Source organism: Hippoglossus hippoglossus, chromosome 18 (genome assembly GCF_009819705.1).
Source record: "Hippoglossus hippoglossus isolate fHipHip1 chromosome 18, fHipHip1.pri, whole genome shotgun sequence".
In the NCBI taxonomy this organism is placed as follows: Eukaryota; Metazoa; Chordata; class Actinopteri; order Pleuronectiformes; family Pleuronectidae; genus Hippoglossus; species Hippoglossus hippoglossus.
The window spans coordinates 2,645,430-2,669,490 of record NC_047168.1 but is presented as its reverse complement, the minus strand read 5'-3'; the positions used below and the strand labels follow the sequence as shown (position 1 = coordinate 2,669,490).

The 24,061-nt window shown below is 41.0% G+C and overlaps 3 protein-coding genes across 4 annotated transcripts in view; 1 reads left to right on the top strand and 2 right to left on the bottom strand.

Moving 5' to 3' along the window:
* The window catches only part of ablim2 (actin binding LIM protein family, member 2), an 80,281-nt gene extending 71,237 nt beyond the window's left edge, over window positions 1-9,044 (bottom strand). The window contains exon 1 of the mRNA XM_034615104.1: window positions 8,712-9,044. Coding sequence (XP_034470995.1) covers window positions 8,712-8,724 — 13 coding nt within the window. The 5' untranslated portion in view covers window positions 8,725-9,044. The remainder of the gene's footprint in view (window positions 1-8,711) is intronic.
* Window positions 4,737-18,874, bottom strand: si:dkey-219e21.4 (nuclear factor 7, brain). Of its 2 annotated transcripts, XR_004616943.1 has the most exons (8): window positions 18,706-18,874; window positions 18,223-18,443; window positions 17,176-17,271; window positions 16,857-17,090; window positions 16,737-16,756; window positions 16,487-16,617; window positions 15,156-16,320; window positions 4,737-4,747 (listed from the first exon to the last, which is right to left on the bottom strand). XR_004616943.1 is itself a non-coding variant. In XM_034615162.1 (7 exons), the coding sequence occupies exons 2-7, from the start codon at window positions 18,439-18,441 to the stop codon at window positions 15,722-15,724; spliced, it is 1,299 nt and encodes a 432-aa protein (XP_034471053.1). In that variant the 5' UTR covers window positions 18,442-18,443; window positions 18,706-18,795; the 3' UTR covers window positions 15,142-15,721. The 2 variants fall into 2 exon arrangements, 1 of the variants encoding a protein (XP_034471053.1); XM_034615162.1 differs by lacking the exon at window positions 4,737-4,747 and having other exon boundaries at window positions 15,142-16,320; window positions 18,706-18,795.
* zcchc4 (zinc finger, CCHC domain containing 4) lies at window positions 11,572-22,110 on the top strand. The gene is made up of 13 exons (XM_034615158.1): window positions 11,572-11,734; window positions 12,760-12,878; window positions 12,960-13,042; window positions 13,670-13,942; window positions 14,867-14,947; window positions 18,936-19,008; window positions 19,089-19,239; window positions 20,164-20,264; window positions 20,614-20,735; window positions 21,292-21,367; window positions 21,453-21,504; window positions 21,651-21,798; window positions 21,880-22,110. Exons 1-13 carry the CDS (start codon window positions 11,635-11,637, stop codon window positions 22,013-22,015), a joined length of 1,515 nt encoding a protein of 504 aa, XP_034471049.1. The 5' UTR covers window positions 11,572-11,634; the 3' UTR covers window positions 22,016-22,110.
* The last annotated feature ends 1,951 nt before the right edge of the window (window positions 22,111-24,061 follow it).

The following is a 24,061-nucleotide window of genomic DNA, read 5'->3' as shown; positions in this document are numbered from 1 at the left end:
CTTAAGCAGAGAATTAACACCACAAAAAGCACACTACTCTGACCCACATTAAGGTTCCTACTTTGAAGCTCGTCTGAAAAACACGGCACGCAGCGTGATTTGGAAGCATTAGTCTGGCTAATTGGTTCATTTACTGGGAAGCTGTTGAAAGAAAGGAAGGGAGGAGAGATGGGAGGTAAAACAGAAAAACGGAAAGGCAGGGCAAGGAAACGAGAGGCAAAGCAAAACAAGGCAAGGAAAGGAAAAGAGATGGGAGATAGGAAAGAATAAAAGGCAACGTAAGAAATGAAAAGGAAGGAAAGGAAAGGAAATCAAAGCTAAGAAAGGGATGGGAATGAAATCAAGACAAGGTAAGGAAAGGTAAGGTAAGTAAAGGAAAAGAAAAAAAGGAGAGGAAAGGAAAGGAAAAGGAAACTATACCAACTATGGGCACAGGTATATTAAATCCACATCCAGTCTCCACAAATGATCAATCACAGCATAAGAACACACACATCCGCACAAAAAACACACACACACACTCAGGAGAAAGTGAACCGATGAATAATTCACTGACGCTCATTGATCTTTGTGTCTCTCTCCCTCTCACCACGTAGCAGTAATTTGACCCAGGTTTAAAGTGCAGCGTTAGCTCTCAGGGTAGCTGCACACGTTCCCATGATGCATTTCAACAACACAAAGGACAACATGTCCTTCTTCCAGCAGACAGACCCGTCACATAACTTGAATTTATCACCTTAAAATAGTATTTGCGTTATTGTAAGGACTTAAACAACAGACACTGCCCCACCCCCCCCAAAAAGAAAACCCTGCAGCTTCTTATGACTCATAGTCACGATAATTATATGTTGACCTCTAGTGGCCATAGTAATTATGACGGGATAACAGGAGGAAGCCAGGTGACGAGACAGCTGTTTCCTGTGTGAACTGACCAGTCTACAACTTTGTTTATTATTGTAACCATGACAAAAAAGGTCCTCTAACCTCAAGGAAGTGTACTTACTTTAAACCATATTCTGATCTTTACCGAAACCTAAGCAAAAGGCAGATTCTTCCATCAGCAATACTGTGTGTTTTGAAGGATGACGGTGAAAATGAAGGTCAAGTGCGCCTGCCGCTGTAGGAGTGCTATTTCACGTGACGCTAGGACAAACAAACTACAAAGTCTTTCAGGTTGAGCAACTGGATTGACAATAGTGAGTATTGCTAACCTGGACAGTCAAAGCAGACGTACTCATTCATTATGGCTTTCCAAGCTGGCTGACTGGTTCAACCACTAACCAGATAATAGAGAGATCCATTCCAGTCAAGTCATTATTTTCAAAATCTTGCCTCTCCATACCACGCAGTGCATTCATGTGGGAAACATACGCTTCCCCCAGTCTGTGTCTCCACATGTGTTATCCACTCCTGCTAAGTTAAACTCAAATAATCACTATGTTGACATTTCCAGACAAGCCACAAGGTTTTTCCAGTTTGAAAACTGGAAGCGGTTCAATAAGCTGGAGGTCAAGTATTTCAGAATCTTCTTCCTGGTTGAGGGTAAGATGGAGCACAAGCTTAATGTGGATTAGTTTGACATCTGGAGTCATGCAGGTGTTTTACCGGACAAGGCTGGACGGATGAAGAGGGTGTTGAGTCCAGATGCAAATTCCTCAATTGACCAGTTGCTCTAGATTTTAACCCTTAACTGTGGTCATGATGATTGGGAAGACGACAGACTTTAAGATTTCAGCAAACCATCCATTAGCTACTGCTTATCCTTTGAGGGTTGCCGGGGCCTGGAGTCAATCCAAGCTGATAATGGGTGAGAGGTGAGGTATAACATCAAAGCTCACATTCATATCTAAGGGCAATTTAGATTCTCAAATTACACTGACCACAATCTGCACGTCTTTGTACACAGAGTGCAAACAACTGTACCAGTGTAAACTTAAATAAGTATAGGATCAGTTAGAATTCAATAATAAACGACAAATAAATGAATATAGGATCAGTTAGAATTCAATAGGAATAGATTGTGGAAATATCTGTGAAACAATAATTTGTGAAGTAATTTAAGAACAATTTTAACTTTTATTTCAAAAGACTGTGTCATTCACACAGTGCTAGTCATTTTATCGCACTGTTGTCAAACCCACATGAGCAAACATTCACAAAAAGTAGGGGGCAGTTTGTTCCAGCTGAAGGTCAAACGACTTCACCAGAACATAAAACATCCACCTAGTGGCCGTAATGCAGCAGTTTCAACACACCCAGCATTTGGTCATAGAGATTCTTTGGAGAGTTTCCCCTTGAGGACATGGATGCAGAGACAAAACCGTGACAAATCACATCACAAACACACACACCCATCTACAGTAACAACAATAAAATAACTCAAGCTGTATAACTGAGCTCCAACACTCACGCACCACTATGACACTGCATTTGTGTGTCTGTGTGTGTGTATCAGTTGTAACCCCCTTGTCCTATGCTAAAGAATCACATGAACAGTTTCCTGGAGTTTTGGAGCCGGTGGATGTGAAATGTTCGGAGGATTTGCGACGGCAGGTTTCTCATTTCCTTTTGAATAAAGTTTACATTTCTGTTGCAGTTTGATGCCGTCATTCACTTTTAATCAATTCTTTAAACTAAACACACTTATATCTTTGTACTATAAGAATCTGACTCTGGGGTAAACAGCCGATAAGCTGTGTAACTCTCAGAAAAACCTTTGGTGCGTCCATTGATGGAGTCGCTTCAGTTTGTGCTGACATTTCTAATCTCAAAAGAATAAAAATACACAATACTGGCAGTAGAATATACTGCGATGAACTATTCAGTCCATGGAGTCACGCAGGATAAACAACGTGCCATCCCTGCCTTCATCAAAGGCCCATGTCAAAACCGCAGGCTGCAGGGAAATGTCACAAGCCCACTCCACATTTCAGGCTTGATTACTGCTGTGTGTGTGCATGTGTGTGTAGCCTATACGTGTGTGTTTGCACGCAGGGGGGGGGGGGGGGGGGGGGCTTAGCACCAGAGAGGTCAGCCAGTATTTATCCCAGGAAGAAGTAGCGTGGTGTCGGCCTGACTCCAGTCTGGATCTACCCACCAGTTGTGTCCACTGTTGGTCCATTCAGCAGCACTTTATCCGTCTTTGTCCGTCTTTATAAACAGACACTTTCATTTACTGAACGATTTCGTGTGCCTCATTGATCCTCAGCATGGGCGCAAATTTTTCACTCAACTGAAACTCATGCTAACATGACACTTTCAGCGCTGCAGCATTCACACACCATTAAAATGTATTTTGAAATTGAGCTTAAAGATTTGTCTAAATACAAAAAAAAGTCTGTAGTTTTCAACCACCTCTCTTGTTTATTACTAAGACTGCAATATAAACTGTAGAAAAGCCTCTGAAAATACATTTAAGGGATCATGGTACCAACAACTACTAATTATCATTAAGATTGAAGTGATTTGATTATTTATTTAAACCGTGTCCATGTGCGAAAATATCAAACACTGGTCGGTTTCGGTTTCACATCAATTTCACAGGTTTTGTGCTTCTCTTCCATTTAATAAAAAGTTGCATAATTTTGCTGATTGCCCTGCCACACAAACACACACACGCACACGCACACACGCACACACACACACACGAACACACACACACCACACACCCACACACACACACACACACACACGTATTATCATTCATGTGGATGTACCAGTCTTTTCTGTCTCTTCTCAGACAATCGTCTCCTGTACAAACAATGTTGAGTGCAAACAGCACGTGTGGACATCATCATTCTTTACATACAAGGAGACACACACACACACACACTGAGTGCACGTGGCTTTCGGCACATACCTCCTGCTGCGCCTCAGGACTTGTGACAGTATTTAACGACACAGAGCCAGAGGGAACCAGCATTAGTGCAACCCTGTCCTAAATGCTGAAAGATAATCATATAGTGTGTACGTGTGTGTGTTTGTGTGGCTGTAATTTCTCACTAGCTAGTACTTAACCAGGATTTACTGCATCATAGTTAGCTCTTATGCAAGGTATTATCTGCGTTGAAGATGCTGGAATGTTAAACAGTGACTTAACAGAGAGTTAAAGGACCAGTGTGTAGGATTTGGTAGCGTCTTGTGGTGAGGTTGCAGATTGCAACCACTTTAATACCCCGGCCTTTCCAAGTGTGCAGGAGAACCTACAGGTAACATACAAATGTAAAGGCCCTCTCTAGAGCCAGTGTTTGGTTTGGTCAAAGGACAGGACTTGTAGAAAGGACTGTAGAAACATGGTGGTGCAACATGGTGAACTCCATGAAGGACTCCTGATGTAAGTATGAAGGGATCTTTGTAAGGAAACGAAAACACATTGATTCTTCTTATGATTATACACTTTTTAATTTTAAATTTTATATTCCATTTCTGCCAATATCCCATAAATCCTCCACACTGGACCTTTAAGTAGACAGATAGATAGATAGATAGATAGATAGATAGACAGATAGACAGATAGATAGATAGATAGATAGATAGACAGATAGACAGATAGAACTATAGATAGATGGACTTTCAGGCTTGAAACGTGAGGGTACAGGCTGGGTTTTAGACCAGTGCAGATCTCCAGCTCACCATTTTCTAACTGGGCAGGTGCCTGGAATCTCCTTAGACCACTGCTGTTGCTGCTGACCCTGACACCAGGGTGAGGAGTATTGAGGTGACAGTCCTCATCACTCTTTGCACCACACTGTGTTTTACAGAGACATAAGGCTTCACTGATAGACTGAATGAAAGTTATATTGATCCCAGGGTCAGTAGGTTTCGTACTATTTCATTAGATGTACACAACAGGAAAAAAACTGCTTGAGAAGCAGTATTGATCAGGCATCTCCTTGTGTGACCTGTGGATGTAATCTGAGCTGGAATTAACAGGCTATCCTCTGGTCATCCATCCTTATTAGTCACTGATAAGTATTCCTTGTGGGGAAGGGGCTCATCGCTGCCAGTCTCAGTGAAGGACAGCGAGGAACTAAACATAAGGCCTGTTAGTAATCCATCCTGATGTAACTTTTAACATACTGCTGCTGCGCAGATGTGATCAACTAAAGATAAAGTGCATTATATATTTTCCTGGATTTGAAAGAATGCAGACTGGCCTGCAGATTGATTATACTGCTCAGCTTTCCCTCGGGGCGTGTGTACATCGTGCCAAGCCTGTTCTGAGAGATTTACTCAAACTCGAGTGCACCACTCCTGTGGGTTGACCAGGTATACACTGTCAAACAAAGGTGGCACCAAGCGAGTAGACTTAGAAATCTGTAAATACCGATCCCCTTTCTCTCGAAGAAAGGGGATCCAAGAATCATTTGGCGTCACACAGGAACCTGGTAGGATGCCATCCAAATCATTTCCTTGTCAGGATCGAATGATTCAGGAAGATCGCAGCCCCAAGAATTATATGATGAGATTTGAAGAAACATTGCAAACTAGGGGGGCACGATGATCTGTCCAGAGTTCACCCCGCCTCTCGCAAAATGTCAGCTGTGATTGGCTGCAGCTCCGAGACCTTTAAAGGTATACGTAATGGATGTATGGATAATCTAAAGTACCGATAGGCCTTCCATTTGATCAGGAATCCCATGGAATGCCACATGATTCTGGAAGTAGTTGAGAAACCAGAAGACTGGCATACTAGTCACTAGAGGGTTTGCCAAATAGACTTAAAATGCAGTCACACTGGCATTAGTCGGCAAGTCCTCAATCCATCAGCCCTTTACTTCAAATTACTCAACTGACTCTTGATCTGAAACTCAACTTTATTCAACTGAGACCTGCTCATTTGAATTGTTGGCCTTTAGAAATACTGTAATAGAGACACATTGTGTTTGACAATGGAGAAACCAATATAACCCTGCCAGAAGTACAAACACTCTCATATACTGTTTGCAGTTTGTGACTGATTGATGTTTTTACCCATATTGACACAGTAGTAACCTTTTCAGGTTGAGATGGGGCAATTTCATTGGATGGAAGGCTACTGTCATTGTATCTTTTATTATATAAAAGATGGGGCGGCTGTGGCTGAGGGGTAGAGCGGTCGTTGTCCCACCAGAAGGTCCGCTGGTCGATCCCAGTCTTCCCCATCTGCATGCAGAAGTGTCTTTCGGCAAGATGCTTAACCCCCTATGTAAGTAAAAGGAAACAATTCCAAAACACAATTTCGCAAATCTAACGTGTTGATCAATCCAACCAAAGCCATTGCTAAACCGCCACTGTGCTTTGCAGCAAAGAAAAGCACGTACAGTGAAACAACAAAGTTACTCCACTTTTTATCAGCCACTCCCTCTATAGAGGCTGATGCCCGCATGAAAATTTAATTTTAGCGAGACAGATATATTCAAATGGATCTCACTCACTCTCACGCAGACACACCCAACACGCGGATATTGCTTATCAGGAGCCACCTCACCGAACATGTGGTGACCAGCTGTCATCACAAACAGGTAGAGATCTGACGTTCATTTTTCTGCTCGCGTGGAGTCAAACGTCAAACTTCTACAATGGCATCACAAAGACGGGAGACAAAGTTACAGACAAGCGGTGTCTCTCGTTTGCCATTTGTCTCACAGCGGTCTGCTAATGAATATTTACCCTCTCGAGACGAACTCATTAGCAGCACCAGTAGCTCTGCAGAGCATCAGCGGGCCTTCTTATTAAAACGGAGAGTCATGCATGATTTCTGAAAGATACGAATGTCCGGGAGAATATCTTTCATATAAAGCCAATGTTAATGCTGCATTGACAGAGTGTTGTTAGAGGTAGAGATGTCATTGTTTCAACTTGGTGGACTTTACTCCAACACCCCTTGTTAGCCTTGCACTCACAGAATATGCTACAAATGCTAAGATAAAAAAATAAATAACTTATCATTACTTCTATGATTCAAGTGAAACTGGAAAAATATACATTGCCCCTTTTATTCACCTGACAACTGAATTAGCATTATCCTACTATCTTATTTTACTTTGTAATTATGAACAGCGGTCACAAGAAAGTGCAGCTATTTGCCACCAATTTGTTGAGACCCTCTGTTGACAGTCTTTTCGGCAGACATATTGCAGCCGTCCCTAAAGTGGAGGCTGGTGTGAACAGCTTTTCACTTATATGCCTACAAAAAAATGTGGCCTGTTCTGAATAGCAACCATAAGAGCGAGCTAATGGTCAGACTGTTAGCTTTCTACTTAGCAGAAAACCTAATTCGAGATTTAGATGCAAAATAGGACCCAATAAACAATATACCTTACTTTTAAATAGCTAAAAAAAACTGAATTAGAGTTAATGTAACTTCATATTGACAAAGGTTGACGTGAAGAGGTATTTTTTTCACTTTTGTGGTTTCGCTGTTATGAATACCAAATGAGTTCAGTGAGCATGAGAAGCACAAGAGGAAATGCATGTTAGATAACTTTGCCGTCCTGTTGATTTCAGCTCAGGGACGGAAATATCTGAGCTTAGTTTTGAAAGGACAACCTTTTCAATATCATCATGTGCAAAATGAGAATTTGGGACTTGGGGACATTTCCTGAAAGCATCCTGTCTTCACCTATTTTCCAATGTGGAATTCCTTAAAGGGATAGTTCACCCGTAAATGAAAATTCACTCATTGTCTATTATCTACGACATTCAAATTCGACTCGTAACGACCTCTGCAGCTATTGCAAGTTCTTGCTGATCTTGTCTTGCGTCTCTTGCGGAGCTTGTGTGGTTTGTGTTTTTATATATTTGAAGAGACCAGTTACTTCAACTGTATTGGATTCAGCTGCAACGCTGTTTACCCCTGAAACTCCAGAAGGGTTTTGTGGACTCACACCCATCCATCGGCATAGTGGTGAGTAGATAATGAGTGAATTTCATTTTTTTTAAGGGGGCTCCTTAGCTAAATGTCAGCTGATGTCACGTAAGCATTAAGTATCTTCATTCATAGATAAGAAAGAGAAGAAGATTATAGTTATTCCCAAGCAGTAAGGCAAATATTCAAACCATGACTTTCACTTTGATGTAGAATTTAGATGTTCTCCTTTGGCAATTTATTCACAGCCACACCCTACTCGCAGATAGTCTCTGATATGAAGCAGCTGCAGAAGTTATGATGTGCTGCTTCTGGCACAAAGTGTGTGCATTCATTTCCATTTGCAAAACAAACAGTGCAGTGTTGCTGCGGGACTCCACAGCACACACAGGATTCAAATGAGGACCAGCCCTCTTGTTGCATTGGTTGAGTCTTCCCTCGGAGACGGAGCCGGCCGTGACAGCAGACCACCAGGAGTCAGGCCTGCTGTGGACAGCGGCCATGCCCCTTCAAACCAGGAGGAACTGCAAAGGGCCACCGAACCCACTGTGGGCGTTACACCCCATGCACATGACATTCATTTTTTTTTAAAGGGACACATTTGAAATTTCAGGGGGGCAAACTGATGCTGATGATCTCTGGGCGATAAAGGGTAATTAGACTCTACATCCTAAATGCATAGTGTATAGTTTACCACACATAGTGATGCTACTGCAGGTTGTGTAATAATAGGACAAAGCAATGAGTGAGCATCACAGCTAGAAGCCCTGAATAGATTTTACTATATTATAGGAATTGCTCTTTATGCTGGAATCAAAAACAACTGCAGGGGAGAGGAAGTGTGTAAGAGACATGTTCTTACCAGTGCTGCTCATGGTGCCAGTCACACGTCCGCTCGGCTCAGATGATGCTCAGTAAATAAGCCTCTATCCTCATTGACAGGACATGGATGGTGATGCCAGCAGCCGCAGAGCGCACACGCCTCAGTGCCAGGCAGCGGGATGAATGGAGCGTTGACGCGGGGGGAGTGGTGCAGGGAGGACGGCTGTGCTCGGAACCGCTGAGGCCGCAGAGGTGTTCTGGGAAACAGCCGCACCGTGGAGACAATGTCCCGCAGACACTGCAGAGGCTGCACCGCCTCGAACAGCAGCCAGTGCAGGGTGGGTGTGGGCGCACCGTGGAGAAACGAGACGTGCGTCAAGCCAGATGGAGGAGTTAAAGGGATCCTGGTGTGGTATTTCAAAATAAAAGACTTCATTAAAGCGCACCCAGGAGGGGTTTGATAGTGAGACAGCAAAATGTGGAACAGTTTAACTGATACATTATACATTTACGATCTGAAATGTGTTTTGTACAGACCATATTTACAAATCACAATTTGTCTCATAGAGCTTAGCAAGGTGTGACATCCACAGCAACCTTAACCCTCAACAAGAGTAAGGGTGAATGTTGTATTTAATGTTTTTACTTTTACTCCATGTCTGGTATGATGCAGCAGCACCCATAATCCAAAACTAATTTCACCCAATAAAGGAACCGTAGCCTTATTTCATATTAAAAGATGACTAGTATTAATTTACTATATATATATATATATATATATACTGTATATATATATATATATATATATATATATGTATTCTATATAATTGACAGCCCAAATTAAGTATCAGGATAAGTCTAGTGCTTGGCTGGACATTATGAAATATAACCCAACGCAAATATCCTAGGTAGTATAAATAAACATCATGTATAAGATATTTTGAGCTGAATAACAAATCTAAATTAAACTAATTCTAACTTACAAAATAAACAGTATTTGAGTTTGTTTGTACTAATTTGATCTAATTCATGTGAAAATGTAAATTCCTAGTTAAAAGTAAAGCGATTTTGTTCTTTGGGGATCATGGTTCAGTCAGTGTCGATCACTAATTAAACAGAAAGAGCTCTGGGTTTTTTTTTCATGACATCACTGCACAGAAAGGCCTCAGCTGGCTGACTGGTCGGAGCTTCTTCGCTGTGAGGGGACGTTGCTAATCACTGCAAAATCCTGCTTGAATTCAACATCAGTTAATAACATTCTCGCACAAATTTTCAGCAAATCAAATTGCCAAAACACAACCAGACACATTGATTTCCCGAAAAATAAAACTCTATTTATGTATAGCACCTGTAATGTGAATCAAAATTGTATCATCATTGCAATTGTGTTTTAAAGCCCCATGAAGTTAAATTAATAGAGTTATATATATATATATATATATATATATATATATATATATATATATATATATATATATATATATATATATGTACAGGGGCCAGAGCAGTGTACCGAATGAGATCAATGTGTTTTGGAGGCGACATACTTTTATTTTGAAGGGTCAAACCCCACAGCTTCCTGCCTCATGTTAGATAACAGCGTGCATGTTGCAGACTGCTGCTGCACAGCATGAACGCAGTGCTCGGACTGACAGGGATATATGGGAGTTGTAGTCTTACAGAAAGAAAACAACCATCCTAACGAGCAGCGTGCTGCTGATCTGGGACTACAGCTGAACTCAGTGTAAACAAAGGGCACTGTGACTGTGACACTAACAGAAGTGTATTTATTAATACTTTAGATTTCATGTTTAATTAATTTGTGTGCGTAGTTCTTGTTTGTGTGTTGCAATACATTTAAATATGAGTCATCTTGGTATTTTTGTACTATATGCAAATATACTTAGTGTACTATGGTGAATTCATAACCGTAAACACACACACACACACACACACACACACACACACACACACACACACACACACACACACATTTACATACCATTCTATATTCAGATTCTTTTTGAATACCATACCTGCCTATATAAGTATAAACAGTCTATACATGCATAAATAGTGACACGTCTATTTCAATATCTCATTATACTAGTGTACAAATACAGTTTACATCCTCATGCTATCATCCTGTGCCACTGCACTTTGCTCAAGTGCAGTGTTATATACATATTCTATATTTTAATATTGATTTTTTAATTAGATTTTTTATCTTTTGCCTTTCTCTAATTCTCTTGTCTACGTCATATTGACTGTCTGCTGCTGTAACAAGTGAATTTTCAAAGTGTGGGATCAATAAAGTTGTGTCTTATCTTATCTTAGGAACAACTGATTAGGAGGCAGTGGGTGATGAGGATCAGTTCAAACACCTTCTCTGAACAGTTTTCAGTCAAATGCAGAGCATGAATAAAATACAGAGCTGCGTCACTGTTATTTCACTTGGTCTGAAGTGGTTGATCCTGTTCCATTAGTTCAAGGAATGACATTTGGTTTGAGATCCTGCATTTGCACCAACTGATCACAACTTCCCAACAATATCTTTTTTTGTAGTAAAATGTATGCAGGCCAACATCATTTAAAAAATAAATGCGGAATAAAGAAACAATAATATTCAATCCTAATTGTAAGTTCACAAAAGGACTAATTCTAAAATGAATGTTTTTAATGGGAAAATAATAGTTTTTGACCTCAAATAAAATAAAAATGAAAACTCAAGAAAATAGAACTTTTGAACCCCAAACTCAGGACAATGTCAAGTGTTATTGACAATAAATAATATTGAGAATAAATTATCGAATGATCACAGAACAAATGCTGCGGTTTTGGTTTCCAGCCAATCAGCTTTTATTGCGACGGAAACTTGAATACGTCATTAGTGCGCGACTCGGAGCAGCATGGCTGATCTCTCGTGTTAGAGACTGTAAACGAAATCTCACCAGCTCTGGAACATGAAAGATATTAAAGACATGGCGGAGAACAACGACGACAGCCTCGGGATAGAGGTGATTCTTCCAGAAGGGGGTACAACTGCGCCATGTTGCCCGCATGGTAAGTACAGGAGTTAAAAACACACCGAAGCGCTTCAGAAAATCCGACGTTTTAAAGTTCCCATGCATCTTAATATATCTTTTCACGCTCTGAATAGTTTTATTCGTGACATGCTACGGACAAACAACGTGTTTTAGTCATTTCGGCTCGTTAACACTGCGCTAAACAGCTTTTATAGTAATGGAGGCTTAACTTTAAAACTACCTCACACAAGCTAACACGGTGGCAGAAAAAAAGATAAACACGTGTCTAATATTTGTTTCAGTTTAGTTAATGTCGTTCTTCTCAGAGTTGTCTAAAAACAAAACAACACACATGCATATTCCATGAAGGGAAATATAGTAATAATACTGTTATATAAATAATATAACAAACAGATGGCCATCCCCTTTTTGATTTCCTTAATGTTCATAAATCAATTACATATTAACTAATATCCATCATCATAAGACACATGTTTCATTATGTCCATACTGTTTCATTTTTTTTCTTTAAAACCTTTCTTGAATAATATCTGTGCAACATTTGAAACACTTGTCCAGAGAATTCCACAGTTTCACTCCATACACAGAAACACACATCTGGTTTAATGTTGTGCGTTTATAGGAAGTAAGTGTTTGTCTTTACACATAACGAATAATATTTTCCATATTAGTCAACTTAATATTTAAGTTTCATGTGTGATTAGTTAAACAGTCTGTTTGTAAGTCTTAAGGGTCTAATATTAGTTTTATATATAGTGTGTTGCCCCACACCTCAGTGCAATAACCAATTTATGTAGGAATAAGTGAAGAACACAAATTATGAAGTGTCCTTTGCTTTGTACAGTACTGGAATACTCATGTTCACTTTCCTCTATATATATTTTTTCTTCATATTCAAGTCATATTCTATTATCTAAGTACATGCTGCTTCTTAACTGTAAAATCAGTTCAGTCCACCTCTCTACATCCACAGCATACTGGTATACTAGGGTTGTCCCAGACAGAGTAACGTCCAAATAAATGCCACGTGTGTTTTGTCAGGTCCTACCTTGCTGTTCGAGAAGGTCAGCAAAGGAGAAGAGACCGGCCGGAGATTCTACGCCTGCTCAGCCTGTAGAGACAGAAAAGAATGCAGTTTTTTCCAATGGGAGGAGGACAAGGTACAAGTCGCTGATATCAACACATCTGAAACCCTGACTGAACCAGTGGACATTTATTCACGAGTCTTATTTGTTCTGAAGGTGTCGGAGGCCCGGCTGTTGGCCAGAGAAGCAGAGAACAAGTCAAAGAGACCGCCGGTCAGCCACCAGGAGTACTGTACCAGGTGAGAGCTACAGCATGGCATGGTCTCCAAGGAAGTAGAGGCCTGTTTGTAGTAGCCCTTTACTACGCTTGCTTAGACGCACATGTGCTGGGAAAAACTACACCTTATAGAGAAAATTGTCTTTCACCAGATCTGGTGTTAACACTTGTCCTTAGTGATCGGATCACAAGTGTTCAGCTCCAAGTTAAGGTCTGAACACGCCCAAATGCGTTCTGAGACACACAAACATTGTCATTAGAAACATCTGGGTGAAAAAAATCATTTTGTCTTTACAAACACAAATAATTGTGATAATATTCATATAGAGAGAGGAAGTGAGATCTGGTCACATGAGACACTCAACATTTTAATGTCAGGTTTGAACACTTTCATTGCAGTCAATAGAAACCTAAAGCAGAGGACTCAGTGATGCCATCTGTGACTGGAAACTATAATACACATATTTACTTGTTGACTTTTAAATGTTACACAAATCATTTACTTTATGGACACAAGACATCATCAGCTTGATATAGGCTGACGTGGTAAAAAAATGCAGATGGTTGTAAAGTCAAATTAATTTGACAAAAATTCAGAATTGAACATTTTAACTAAGTTTTTTGCCCCGACTCTTAACTCGTCCCTCAGGTTCAGGAAGTTTTCCTCCCTCCGACCGGATGAGAAGAAGTTCTGCCAGGACTGTCAGACTCTGCTCCCGGCAGGAGAGCGCGAGGCCCACTCCTCTCACCGATTCACAGGTGTCACCGAAGCCCAGCTGAAGAGGCCCAGCGTGCTGCTGCGTCCTCTGAACAACAAGAAGAGCAACGCCCAGTACCTGTTCACCGACCGCAGCGCACACTTTCTGCTGGACACCTTAGCTGGTCTGGGCTACACGAAGGTCGTGTGTATGGGCACACCCAGGTGAGGGGGACATTCACTTAGAACATACTGATGTCTGTTTCAGTTATGGTGGCTCAGCCTGTTTTTAATGTTCAGCCAAATCACAAAAACACATCTCCTCTGTAGTAAAATATGACAATAGAGAAACCAATACAACCAATAAAAACTAAGTAGAGTCAAAAATTCTGAAGTCAATTAATCAAATTTTATTACTACAGCCCATATTCACAAATCACTATTTGTCTTTTAGATCTTAACAAGGTGCGACATCCTCTGTTCTAAACCTTCAACTAGAGTGAGGAACAACTACAAAAATAAACTCTTAACAGGGGAAAAATGCAGAACTCTTAGAGAGTCACATGTGAGGGATCCCTCTCCCAGGATGGACAGAAGTGTAACCGAGCACAAAATAACAATATTTACAACATTGATGAGAAAAGACATGGTATGGAATAATGAAATGATGTAGATATATCGGCTGATATTCTTTATATTATATATACTGTGGGTTGGTAGGTTGTTGGTTCACTTGTAGTGAAGGTGATAAATTATGCTTTGATACAGAACTACTACTGATATATGTGATAGACCAGTATGTCTGACCAAATCATCAGTTGGGCTCTATTACATAGTCATGAGTTGTTGTTACTCTTAGATGTTGACCATTATAATTTCATGCACAATGCTCGAATCACACTCACTAATATACTGAACTGATAGTAGAGACAGTACTATGTTAGACAATAATGTGAGTTTCAGAGCTATTAAATGAACCCAGTCTCACCTCCTTATTGGAGACAAGGAAACACTGAAATACTTATTATTGTCACTAATTTCAGCTTCTGTAAGTAATCATACAATACAGTTGCAGGACTGGTTTTAAAATGTGGTAAAAAGTTTTTAACCACTGAAATCCGTTTTACCCATGATTGTTGTTTGTGTCAGACTCCAGGAGCTGATCAAGCTGCGCAACCTGGAGCAGAAACATGAGCCAATGAAGAGTCTGCTGCTGGATATTGATTTCAGGTCAGTTTGTCATATCTCTTATTTTCTCTTGTTGCTACAAACAGCTGCTCTGTCTCAGTGGTTTCATGACAGTATTCGGAGCTAATTTCTCCTTAATCCAGGGCCTGTCCTGTCTTGACTTTATGCTGCCAGTCTTTCCTGTGCTGGAAACCTCCCAACCTCACCTCTCTCCCCTCCCTACTGACTTAACAGGGGTTAGAGTTAACACAATGTGCCATAACAGGAAAAACATCTACAAATAATCACTGTGGCAGACAATATCAAACTCTAGTGATGATGCAGAATCCTGTATTTTCCTTTCCCAACATACTGTCTGTGATAAGAAAAAAATATGAATGATTTACACAAAAATTACAGACTTAAAAAGGCTTGATTATTATGTTCCATGGTTAATATTGAAGTTAAATGCTAAATGACTCATTAAAAGCTGCTCAACAACACAATCCGACTCTTCCACCTTGGTCTCCATGTCACGGTGACCAAGGTGATTAGTCAGACAACTTACACTAGTCTAATCTAATTTGAACAAGTGTTGTCTGACCTTGCACGCTGTCAGACAAGGTTGAACACTGGTCGTCAGGTCTGAGCAAGGCCTAAATTACGCATAGGTCTGATTGTAACAACTCTGAAAGGATGGTGTGGCAGTGATTTAGCTAAAGGATGATTGGTTAAACATGGCATGCCTTTGATCGAAAAGACAGCGCACATTATCATTGGCAAGTTAAGTCCACATCACTGTCCATTTTGCCCCTTCCCTGAAGTATCCTCAGAACATCACGGGTTGTTGAGGGGACAGATGTCCAGGTGGTTTGGCCACATCTGGTTCTGTGGTGTTCTCAGGAAGCGTATAGCGGGGTACAGGGGCTCGGTGAACTGGTGATGAGCCCTGTCGAACACCGGCGTCATGGCTGCGGAGAACTTCTGCAGGACAACCATGGTGTCTGCGTCATAAAACATCAGCTGACCCTTGTCATAATTGACCCACACGCCCACCTTTCCGATCTGTGTTTGCCCGACCCCCTGACACGCCACATGCCGGTCGTTGTGCCAAGCAGACAGACTGCGGTTCCGGAGCTCTACGCACCACGAGTTCCTGTTCCGGCCCAGTTTGGTTCCCTTGTCTCGGCCCTTCCTCTGCAGGCTCGTGTAGGCTACGCCCACAGCCCATGCGGAGCTGCAGCGTACGTCGACCTCCCAGTAATTCTGACCTACTGTGACGGGAGACGAACCCAGTGCACAGCACACTTTGTCAAACTGGAGAGGATGCTCCGGAGCTGAGTGGCCAGAGTCTGACAAGAACAACGCTCGCCCGTCTGAGTTCACTGTGATCAGGCTATGGCACGTCTGTCTGTCAATCACCACAGGGCATGAATCTGTAACTCAAACAGAAAAACAATATTATTGTCCAATGAGGATAAAGGAGGAAAGACATTTTTGTGGCTCCGAGCCAAATCTAAAACAACTCCTTGCACGTGTTTATGCCACTCCTTGACTGACTAGCCCAAAATGAGTAGATGAAGAATATAATCAGCTCAGTACCTAACAGCAGAGTCTTCCTCTGCAGCTGGGCTTTCAGGTTTTTGGAAATGGAGTATAAAGTTTTACGAAGCCTTAAGAATCTCTCGTCATTCAGTCGGATTTCCTTTTCAGAGGCGTCTGGCTTCTTAGGACTGGAAGAGTGATCAAAGAAAAGTGAAGACTAGGTGAGAAACTGAGTCCGAGACATCTACGACAGAGCTCTGAAGTAGATGGAGCTGAAAACGATTCATCTGATGGTGCAGTGTTTTACCTCACATTCTCAGACTGACCCTTGAGAGGAAAAATAAAGAGAAACACTAATTAAAAAGGCAGGGAAATACCTTAAGTTACAATGTTTTTAAACTGTGGTATTGAGAGACATGAGTCAGACCTCATCTTCCTCTGCTGCAGCACTCTTGCTCAGTGCTCTCTGGGTGCTGCCCATGATCTTGGTCACCTGGTCCTGGTGCTGCTTCCACGTCTTCAGAACCTGGTCCAGTCTACTTCTAGTCTGTCTCAGGTCCAGCTCCAGAGAGTCCAATACGGCCTGCTCATCCTGCTTCAGGACAGCCAGAATTTTCTCAAAGCGCTCACGGACCTGCTGCTTCATCGTCTCTGTGCTCCTCTACAGAGATATAAGTTATTATCTGCACTCTGATGTGTTTTAGTAAATTATTTTAACTATTGTCGGTGTCTGGATCTATACTTACAGAGAGATCTGTGTTTCGTTTTTTCAGAGATTGGATGTGGGCTTCAGTCTTGGATTTCTCTGCCTGTAGCTCCTCCAAATGTCTGGACAGTTGCTCCTGTAGAGAGCAGAGTTCCTGTACACTGAGCATGAACGTGCATCACCTTCATTAACAACATTAACAAATTTAACCAAACTAGGTTAATGCCCTATCTTGTAGTGAAAACATTCCTGGATGCCCCCCCCCCTAAATAGATTTGCTTTGAAGGTAAATTAGTTCTTGTTTTTTTTTTGTAATCGTATAAACAGACAAATGGCAATGAAAACATAACCTTCTTGGTGGAGGTAACGACAGAAAACATCTTTGGAAAAAACAAATAGCTACTTTGACTTTTTAGTTTTGTCCATGTGCTAACATGGAAGGGGCGGAGTTTATGATCTATACTGCAGCCAGCCACCAGGGGGCTTCACTTTTGGGAGCTGTCATGTCGTCCATCTCTGGAGTCACTGGTTCTGACTTAGTCTTTTGTATGAGTCAAGGTCCTACAACAAGGTGTCCCACATACATAATGTAGCTCAGTCACGTCTTTCATTAGAACATCCCTGCTTCCTAAATGCTGAGTTTAGTATTCCTTACCAAATTCCGTAGTATTCCTTTGCATATTCCTGCTAACATACAGACAGATGTACACAAAAACATAACCTCATTGGCGGAGGTAACAATGTACTGCAACCTAAGAATACACAAGCAAATACACTGCAAGTTGTATAGAACACAGTTTCCAGGGAGACGCCTACTGAACCCAAAGCTGTGCATGTTGGGACACAGACCTTCTCATTTGTCTCAGTCCATTTCATTTCTCTCAACGTGCTATACACTGACTATGCTGCAGAAAAGGGCTCAGCCTGGTTTTGTGCTCTTGCTCAGATAATGTGAACCTCATCACACAGATGTTTTTTTTCACATCCTTACATGAAATTCTTGGAATCATTTCTGATGTTGGGTCCATGCAGAAACTTTCTAAATTAAGCTGTAAAAATCTTCCAGCCCCACCACTCTCTTGTTTACCTGGGTGGGCTTTCCAGCTTTGCCTTTGTTCCTTTGTAGTTTTGGTGAGCGTGGGAACGGCTGAACTAGCCTGTCACTGTTGGAGTCCAGTGGAGTGAGGCTCAGTCCGTCCTCCAGTGCACTGCGGGCGCCTGCAGGGGGCGCTGTGACACCACTCTGCTCTGACTGAGCCGTTGTTGCCTGTCCATTACCGACTGATAGCGACTCTTTTTCTGACATTTCTGAGAGCAGAGCAAAACAACAATTGTACATTAAACCTCAAGCTGAAGTTTTTCTTTATTTCAGTAGTTTTCCTTTGACTGTTTGCAGAGAAACCCAGTCCTTCAGGTTTTGGAAAAGTCTGTGAAAAACAGTTGTTCGGTCACATAGTGTGTTGTTTACTGCAGAATAAACTTTAGAGTTCCTTTATGCTGTAAAAGTACTATATCCATCCCGCAGACTAAATTCTACACATTTGTACGTGCTTTTTTCAGCTTTTCTTACCTGAGATCTTCTTGTCCGTCTCTCGTCTGTTTCTGTAAAGAATGTGCACAGTAGAAGCGCAAAGAGGGTGTGTCCCTGGGTCGCAAGCTTCAGCCTGCAGGTTGCACTCCCACACCTTTTTGTTACCAGGATACACACTTCAGGATCCTGGAGTGTGCATGTTTTTGGACACGGCAACATTAGGAAATATATGTAATTCTGACAAAATATTTCATCCACATCTGTTTCAGATATGCCCAGTTCTACAGCCAGGATGAGTTCTGTCACTACAACATGTTCAACCATCACTTCTTTGGCGGAGAGGTAAAGGTTCAAAACACTTTTTTCCCCCCCATGCCATTTCCATTCCCAGTCCTGTGAATTAAAGCTTTGTCTCTTATCAGGCCTCCAGTGCAGTTCTGCAGGCCTTCCTCAACGAGTGTGACAAGGAGAAAGTGGTGATGGTGGCTGACCCTCCATTCGGTGGTCTGGTGAAGCCTCTGGCCAATAGCTTCTCTCTGATCTCACAGACATGGAAGAAGCTGCAGAGCTCTGGTCAGTGTTTCTTCAGTCTCTATAAACATAGTCTGCATGTGAATATGCAGAATCTGGCGAGGGACAAGACTTTGGGGAGGGAAGCCTCTGGTTTCCGTTTCTATAGCAGGCTTTGGTCGCCTGCAGATACACAATCTGTGTGGAGAGCAAAAGAGGCTGAACACATGACCGACATGCATCGTCTATCTGCTTTGTTAAATTTATCTGTATCCTCATGCAGGAAGCTGTTAATAGAGATTAGCCCAAATGTCGTCTGGACCAAAAACCACTACAAAAAGTGTCACTGTTTGTGTTTTGTGAGGAGAAATATTTTACCTGTTTGATAAAAGAAACTAGTCAAACCGTCTACGACATATGGAGGATGGAGTCTTGGCCCAGATATCTGCTGCCTATACCGGAAGCCCCAAAATAGTGGCTGTTGCCCCCAGAGGCTAATCCATTGTTAGGCACTCAGTAGAGCACTTGCTGATATTGTTGGTTAGCTGGCATGCTACAGCTGATAAAATCTACTTGTAACAGTTTAAGTGGAAACTTCAGAGCTGAAAAGCTGCTCTTGTCTACAATTGAAATTAAGCCCCAATGAAGACATTTTAAAGAAATCTGCCACCATTAAGCCACTGGGACAGATCCATATTTGCATAGCAACTGTAACTGTAACTAAATGGGACGGGCTTGGTGAAGGGTCAGATTCCATCTAACTCACAACAGGGTTAAATCTGTTTCTTTCAGATTTCTTTCAACTTCCTATTGACATGAAAAAAATATTTACCCTCTGCAGTAAAGTCTTTAGATCCCTTTCTAACATATTCAGTGTCTGTCACATCTCAGTGAAGTATACTAAATAGTTTCACCTATTGATTCTATTTTACATGCAATTTAACTCAAATCCAGTGTTTCTACTAACATGTGTGTTTGTCTGTGCAGAGAGCAGTAATGCTGACATGCCGATGACGTGGATCTTCCCATATTTCTTTGAGCCTCGCATCCGAGAGTGCATCCCCTCTCTCACCATGCTGGACTACCAGGTACACTGACGGGAAATCAGGTTTTAATGACTGGTACAGGGGATCAGCAGACTGATTAAAACAGCTTCAGATTGACCCAGAAAGCATGGGTCAATTTGGGTTTTATTTTGATATCACATCTGCAGTGTTGGATACTGTGTAGTCTTATAATAAGTGAAATAACCAAATACTCAGTCGCTGGATCTCTCTTGCGTTACTGTAGATTGTTTATGGAAAGATCTTTAACTATTTTCTAAGAAATGTTCTGATATAAGTAATATTGTTATTATATAAGGTGCAAACCTTCTTCAACAGGTTGTTCAGGTTTTGTCTCTGTGAACTATGAACAATGTTTTTTGTTTCTAAACAGGTGGACTACGACAATCATCCTCTGTACAAACATGGGAAGACAGGCCGGAAGCAGTCTCCTGTTAGATTGTTCACCAACATCTGTCCCAAAGATGTTGTCCTGCCCAAAGAGGAGGGCTACAGGTATCAAAACACTTTGTTAGATGTTGGATAGTTAAGAGTTTTGGACCAATTGTACGAGGCTGAGAAAGCATTAACCAATAGAAGAAGAAAAAGAAGCAGAAGTGGCTGGCAGGGTTGCTCAGTAATGTTTGAACGACAGGGATTTTGCTGGTATTAATACCATAATGATTTTTCAGTGGGAATGAAATTAACAAAGTTAACAGGTTTTAATAGAGTTTTCAGACTAAAACGTGGCCAGCAGCATTTCCAAAAGTCTTGTAGACTAAGCAAAAGTGATGTTGAAAATGAAAACATATCAGTGTGGTTGTAACCTGATGCATCAGCTGATCAGTGTATATGCCAAATAAAAAAACAAGGAAATGTCGGTACACAAATAGAAGAAATATGTTTACGGTAACAGAGAAATGGTGGCACTGCTGCATAGTTTGTCCACCACAGAGGATATCACTGGAATAAATGCAACACTCAAGTCTCGAGGTTCAGTACGCAGCCCTGAGATTGTGCAGCTCATATATTTTCTATGTTTAAAACATGCATCCCTCCTTCCTCCTATTAGATTTTGCGCTGTGTGTGAGAGATACGTCTGGTCCCTCAACAAACACTGTGCCAAATGCAACGTCTGTCCATCCAAGGTACAAAACCAGCACTTTGCTATACATTATATGTTGCTAACTCAAATAAAAGCAGTCCATCAAACTTTCCTCTCTGTGTCTGCAGGATGGTCGTGAATGGAAGCACTGCTCAGCCTGTGAGAAATGTGTAAAACCATGTATGTAAATCTCTACATAATCACATCAGATAATGTAAAATGCACTTTTATACAGAGGCACTGCGGATCAAAACAAGCAGGAGTCTTCATGTCACTACCTTCTGTCTCATATTAACGTGTGTATGTCATTGTTTGTTTTCTCAAAGCATGGAAACACTGTCAGTCGTGTGGTCACTGTGCCCTCCCAGACCACCCGTGTGGCCAGAGCGAAGGAAAGGAGGGCTGCTTCATCTGCGGCAGCCTGCAGCACAGGCGCAAAGCCTGCCCTCGCAGAGACATGTCAAGGATCAGGAGGTGAGGGTTCCTGTGCATCACTCTCCCAAAAGCATGAAATATTTGCAAGTCCTAACCTGTGTCTGTGTTTCCTCCTGCTAGTCATCGTTCTAACACAAAGAAAGGAGGCAAGAAAGGAGGCAAGAAGCAACCACAACCACCCCTCAGCAAGTCTAAAGGGAAGAGGAAGTCTGGAGCTTCTCGCAGAGCTAAGAAGATGGCTGCTCAGTCTGTGTGACCTCAGCATTCATGCAGTCTTGTCAGCTGTGAGATCAGAAGCTGTGCAATTTTTTTTTTTTTTTACCTTAAACATTTGTAGTAGAATAATAAAAAGTTATATAAAAGTTCAATAAAAGTAATTGAAAACAGAGCTTGACTGTATCCGGTGGCTTTTTATTAATCAGAAGAGGAACTGATGATCTGTAACATGATACTTGTCGCATACATGTTTGGATTTAAGTTAAAAAGAACCACTTAAAGCTGCATATATAAATATTTGGCCGTATGTCATATATAACCAATACACTTAGGTATATGAGAATAAAACAGGAACTTATTAATGCAGGAAGCAACATTACCATTAATGGGTCAAATTGTGTCTACCTATGTTAATGTCTTGAATCCACTGTCACTGGTTCAGTTTCATGTCTCATCAAACTCATGAAAAATCTTTGATAAACCTGCTGATCAATACCTGGCAAAGAGTGCTACATATATTTCTATAGCACCTCAAAAAAAGGGGAGTTGAGGCAAAGGCAATAAAAAGTGAGTAGTGCAATGATGGAATCAAGACAAAGCAAAAGACAAGATAAGAAAAGTAAATGGGATAAAATAACAGATTAACAGAATCATGAGGCAGACTTACAAGGAAGTGACTTTAAATTAGATTTAAAATGACTGATAGTGGGACAAGATCTGGGAGTTTTAGAGACAAACGGAACAATGTTGGAATGACTTCTGTATTTAACTGGTAACCAGTGCAGGAATGCCACAATGACAAATGGTCACAAACTAACTTTGTGAAGATGATGTAGTAATTTTGCCTTTATGAAAGCTCACAAACCAAAATAAGTAGTACTTTTAAATTCTTCTAAGTCCACAGGTCTCTGTTTAATCCTCATTAATATCAGTATACTGTGTACACGAGTCTTAAGAACTTCTCTAATTAGGTAGGTGATTGTCTATAATTTTCTAAATAGTTTCAAAGACATTAATATTTGATCTGGCTCTTCTCAGATTGAAGGCGGCTGTGACAGATTTGTCTGTTACTTAGTTTTCTAAGGGATCAGTTGAATTCCAGATGCCTTTCAAACTTTTTTAAAGATTCTTTCATTTTTAAAAAGTAGAAAACAAAAGCGGCGAATGTTGCTCATGGTGTTGCTTCATGACAAATGTAAATGTTTTCATTTATGGCCACTAGATGGCAGTATTGTGAAGGTTTACTCTGCTGCCTCATTATCTCCCATAATTCTTAGTTTGCCAAAGAACCTGTTTAGTGGTTATGTGTCAAGTGAACATGGCAGAACAGGTTGTGTTGATATTACAACATTTAAGTGTACTAGACATTCATTTCCTGCAAGTGTGAGAGCCTGCACACACACACACACAATGTATTATACTGGTACATTGTTTTATAATGTGTATAGAGTTAATCCAGCCAGAACCATGTGATGCATACATTCACAGTGATGATGGTTAAAAGACAAATTCATAATGAGTAACACACACACACATACACACATGAACGCACACACACACCCACACCCACACACACATGCACCTGCTTGCAGTGATGTTTATCCAGTCTGAAACCTGAGGACAACCAGACACAGGAACACTTCCTTCTCTCTGTGAATATATAAAGTGACTGATTTACACTTATATTTTGAAGAGCACTGATTTAGGTGGAGACCCGTGAACTTGGTCATGTCGTTTTTTTCCCGGCCATATCCCTGCTCTCCTCTCCCTGTAATGCCTCTTTATTCAAACTACTCTGACAACTGCCATCAGTACAGGTGTCTTTTTATTGCTATGGTACACGTTCGTGGAGCAGCTTCACTGAAGACCTGAGCATAGCAGAGAATATGGATATTTCTTATTGCAAACTCTAGAGCTTTATCTATTTTATTTTTTTAAACAATTATTGAATTACTTATTTACTTACACTAGTAATTTACTTTCACTTACACATAATTGTTTTCCCTTTAATACCTTAATTTTAATCTGTATATAATTGTCTTTTTCTTAGCATTCTATTCTTTTTTCTCAATTTATATTTATTATA

What these genes read in the sequence shown, in the direction of transcription:
- zcchc4 (XM_034615158.1), top strand. Translation starts at nt 11,635, where the DNA reads ATGAAAGATATTAAAGACATGGCGGAGAACAACGACGACAGCCTCGGG. An exon ending in GTGTGTATGGGCACACCCAG is followed by an intron (nt 13,943 to 14,866) that starts GTGAGGGGGACA and finishes TGTTTGTGTCAG; the next exon opens with ACTCCAGGAGCTGATCAAGC. An exon ending in GACATGTCAAGGATCAGGAG is followed by an intron (nt 21,799 to 21,879) that starts GTGAGGGTTCCT and finishes TCCTCCTGCTAG; the next exon opens with TCATCGTTCTAACACAAAGA.
- si:dkey-219e21.4 (XM_034615162.1), bottom strand. Translation starts at nt 18,441, where the DNA reads ATGTCAGAAAAAGAGTCGCTATCAGTCGGTAATGGACAGGCAACAACG. An exon ending in CTGCAGCAGAGGAAGATGAG is followed by an intron (nt 16,757 to 16,856) that starts GTCTGACTCATG and finishes TTTCCTCTCAAG; the next exon opens with GGTCAGTCTGAGAATGTGAG. An exon ending in GGTCAGTCTGAGAATGTGAG is followed by an intron (nt 16,618 to 16,736) that starts GTAAAACACTGC and finishes TCACTCTTCCAG; the next exon opens with TCCTAAGAAGCCAGACGCCT.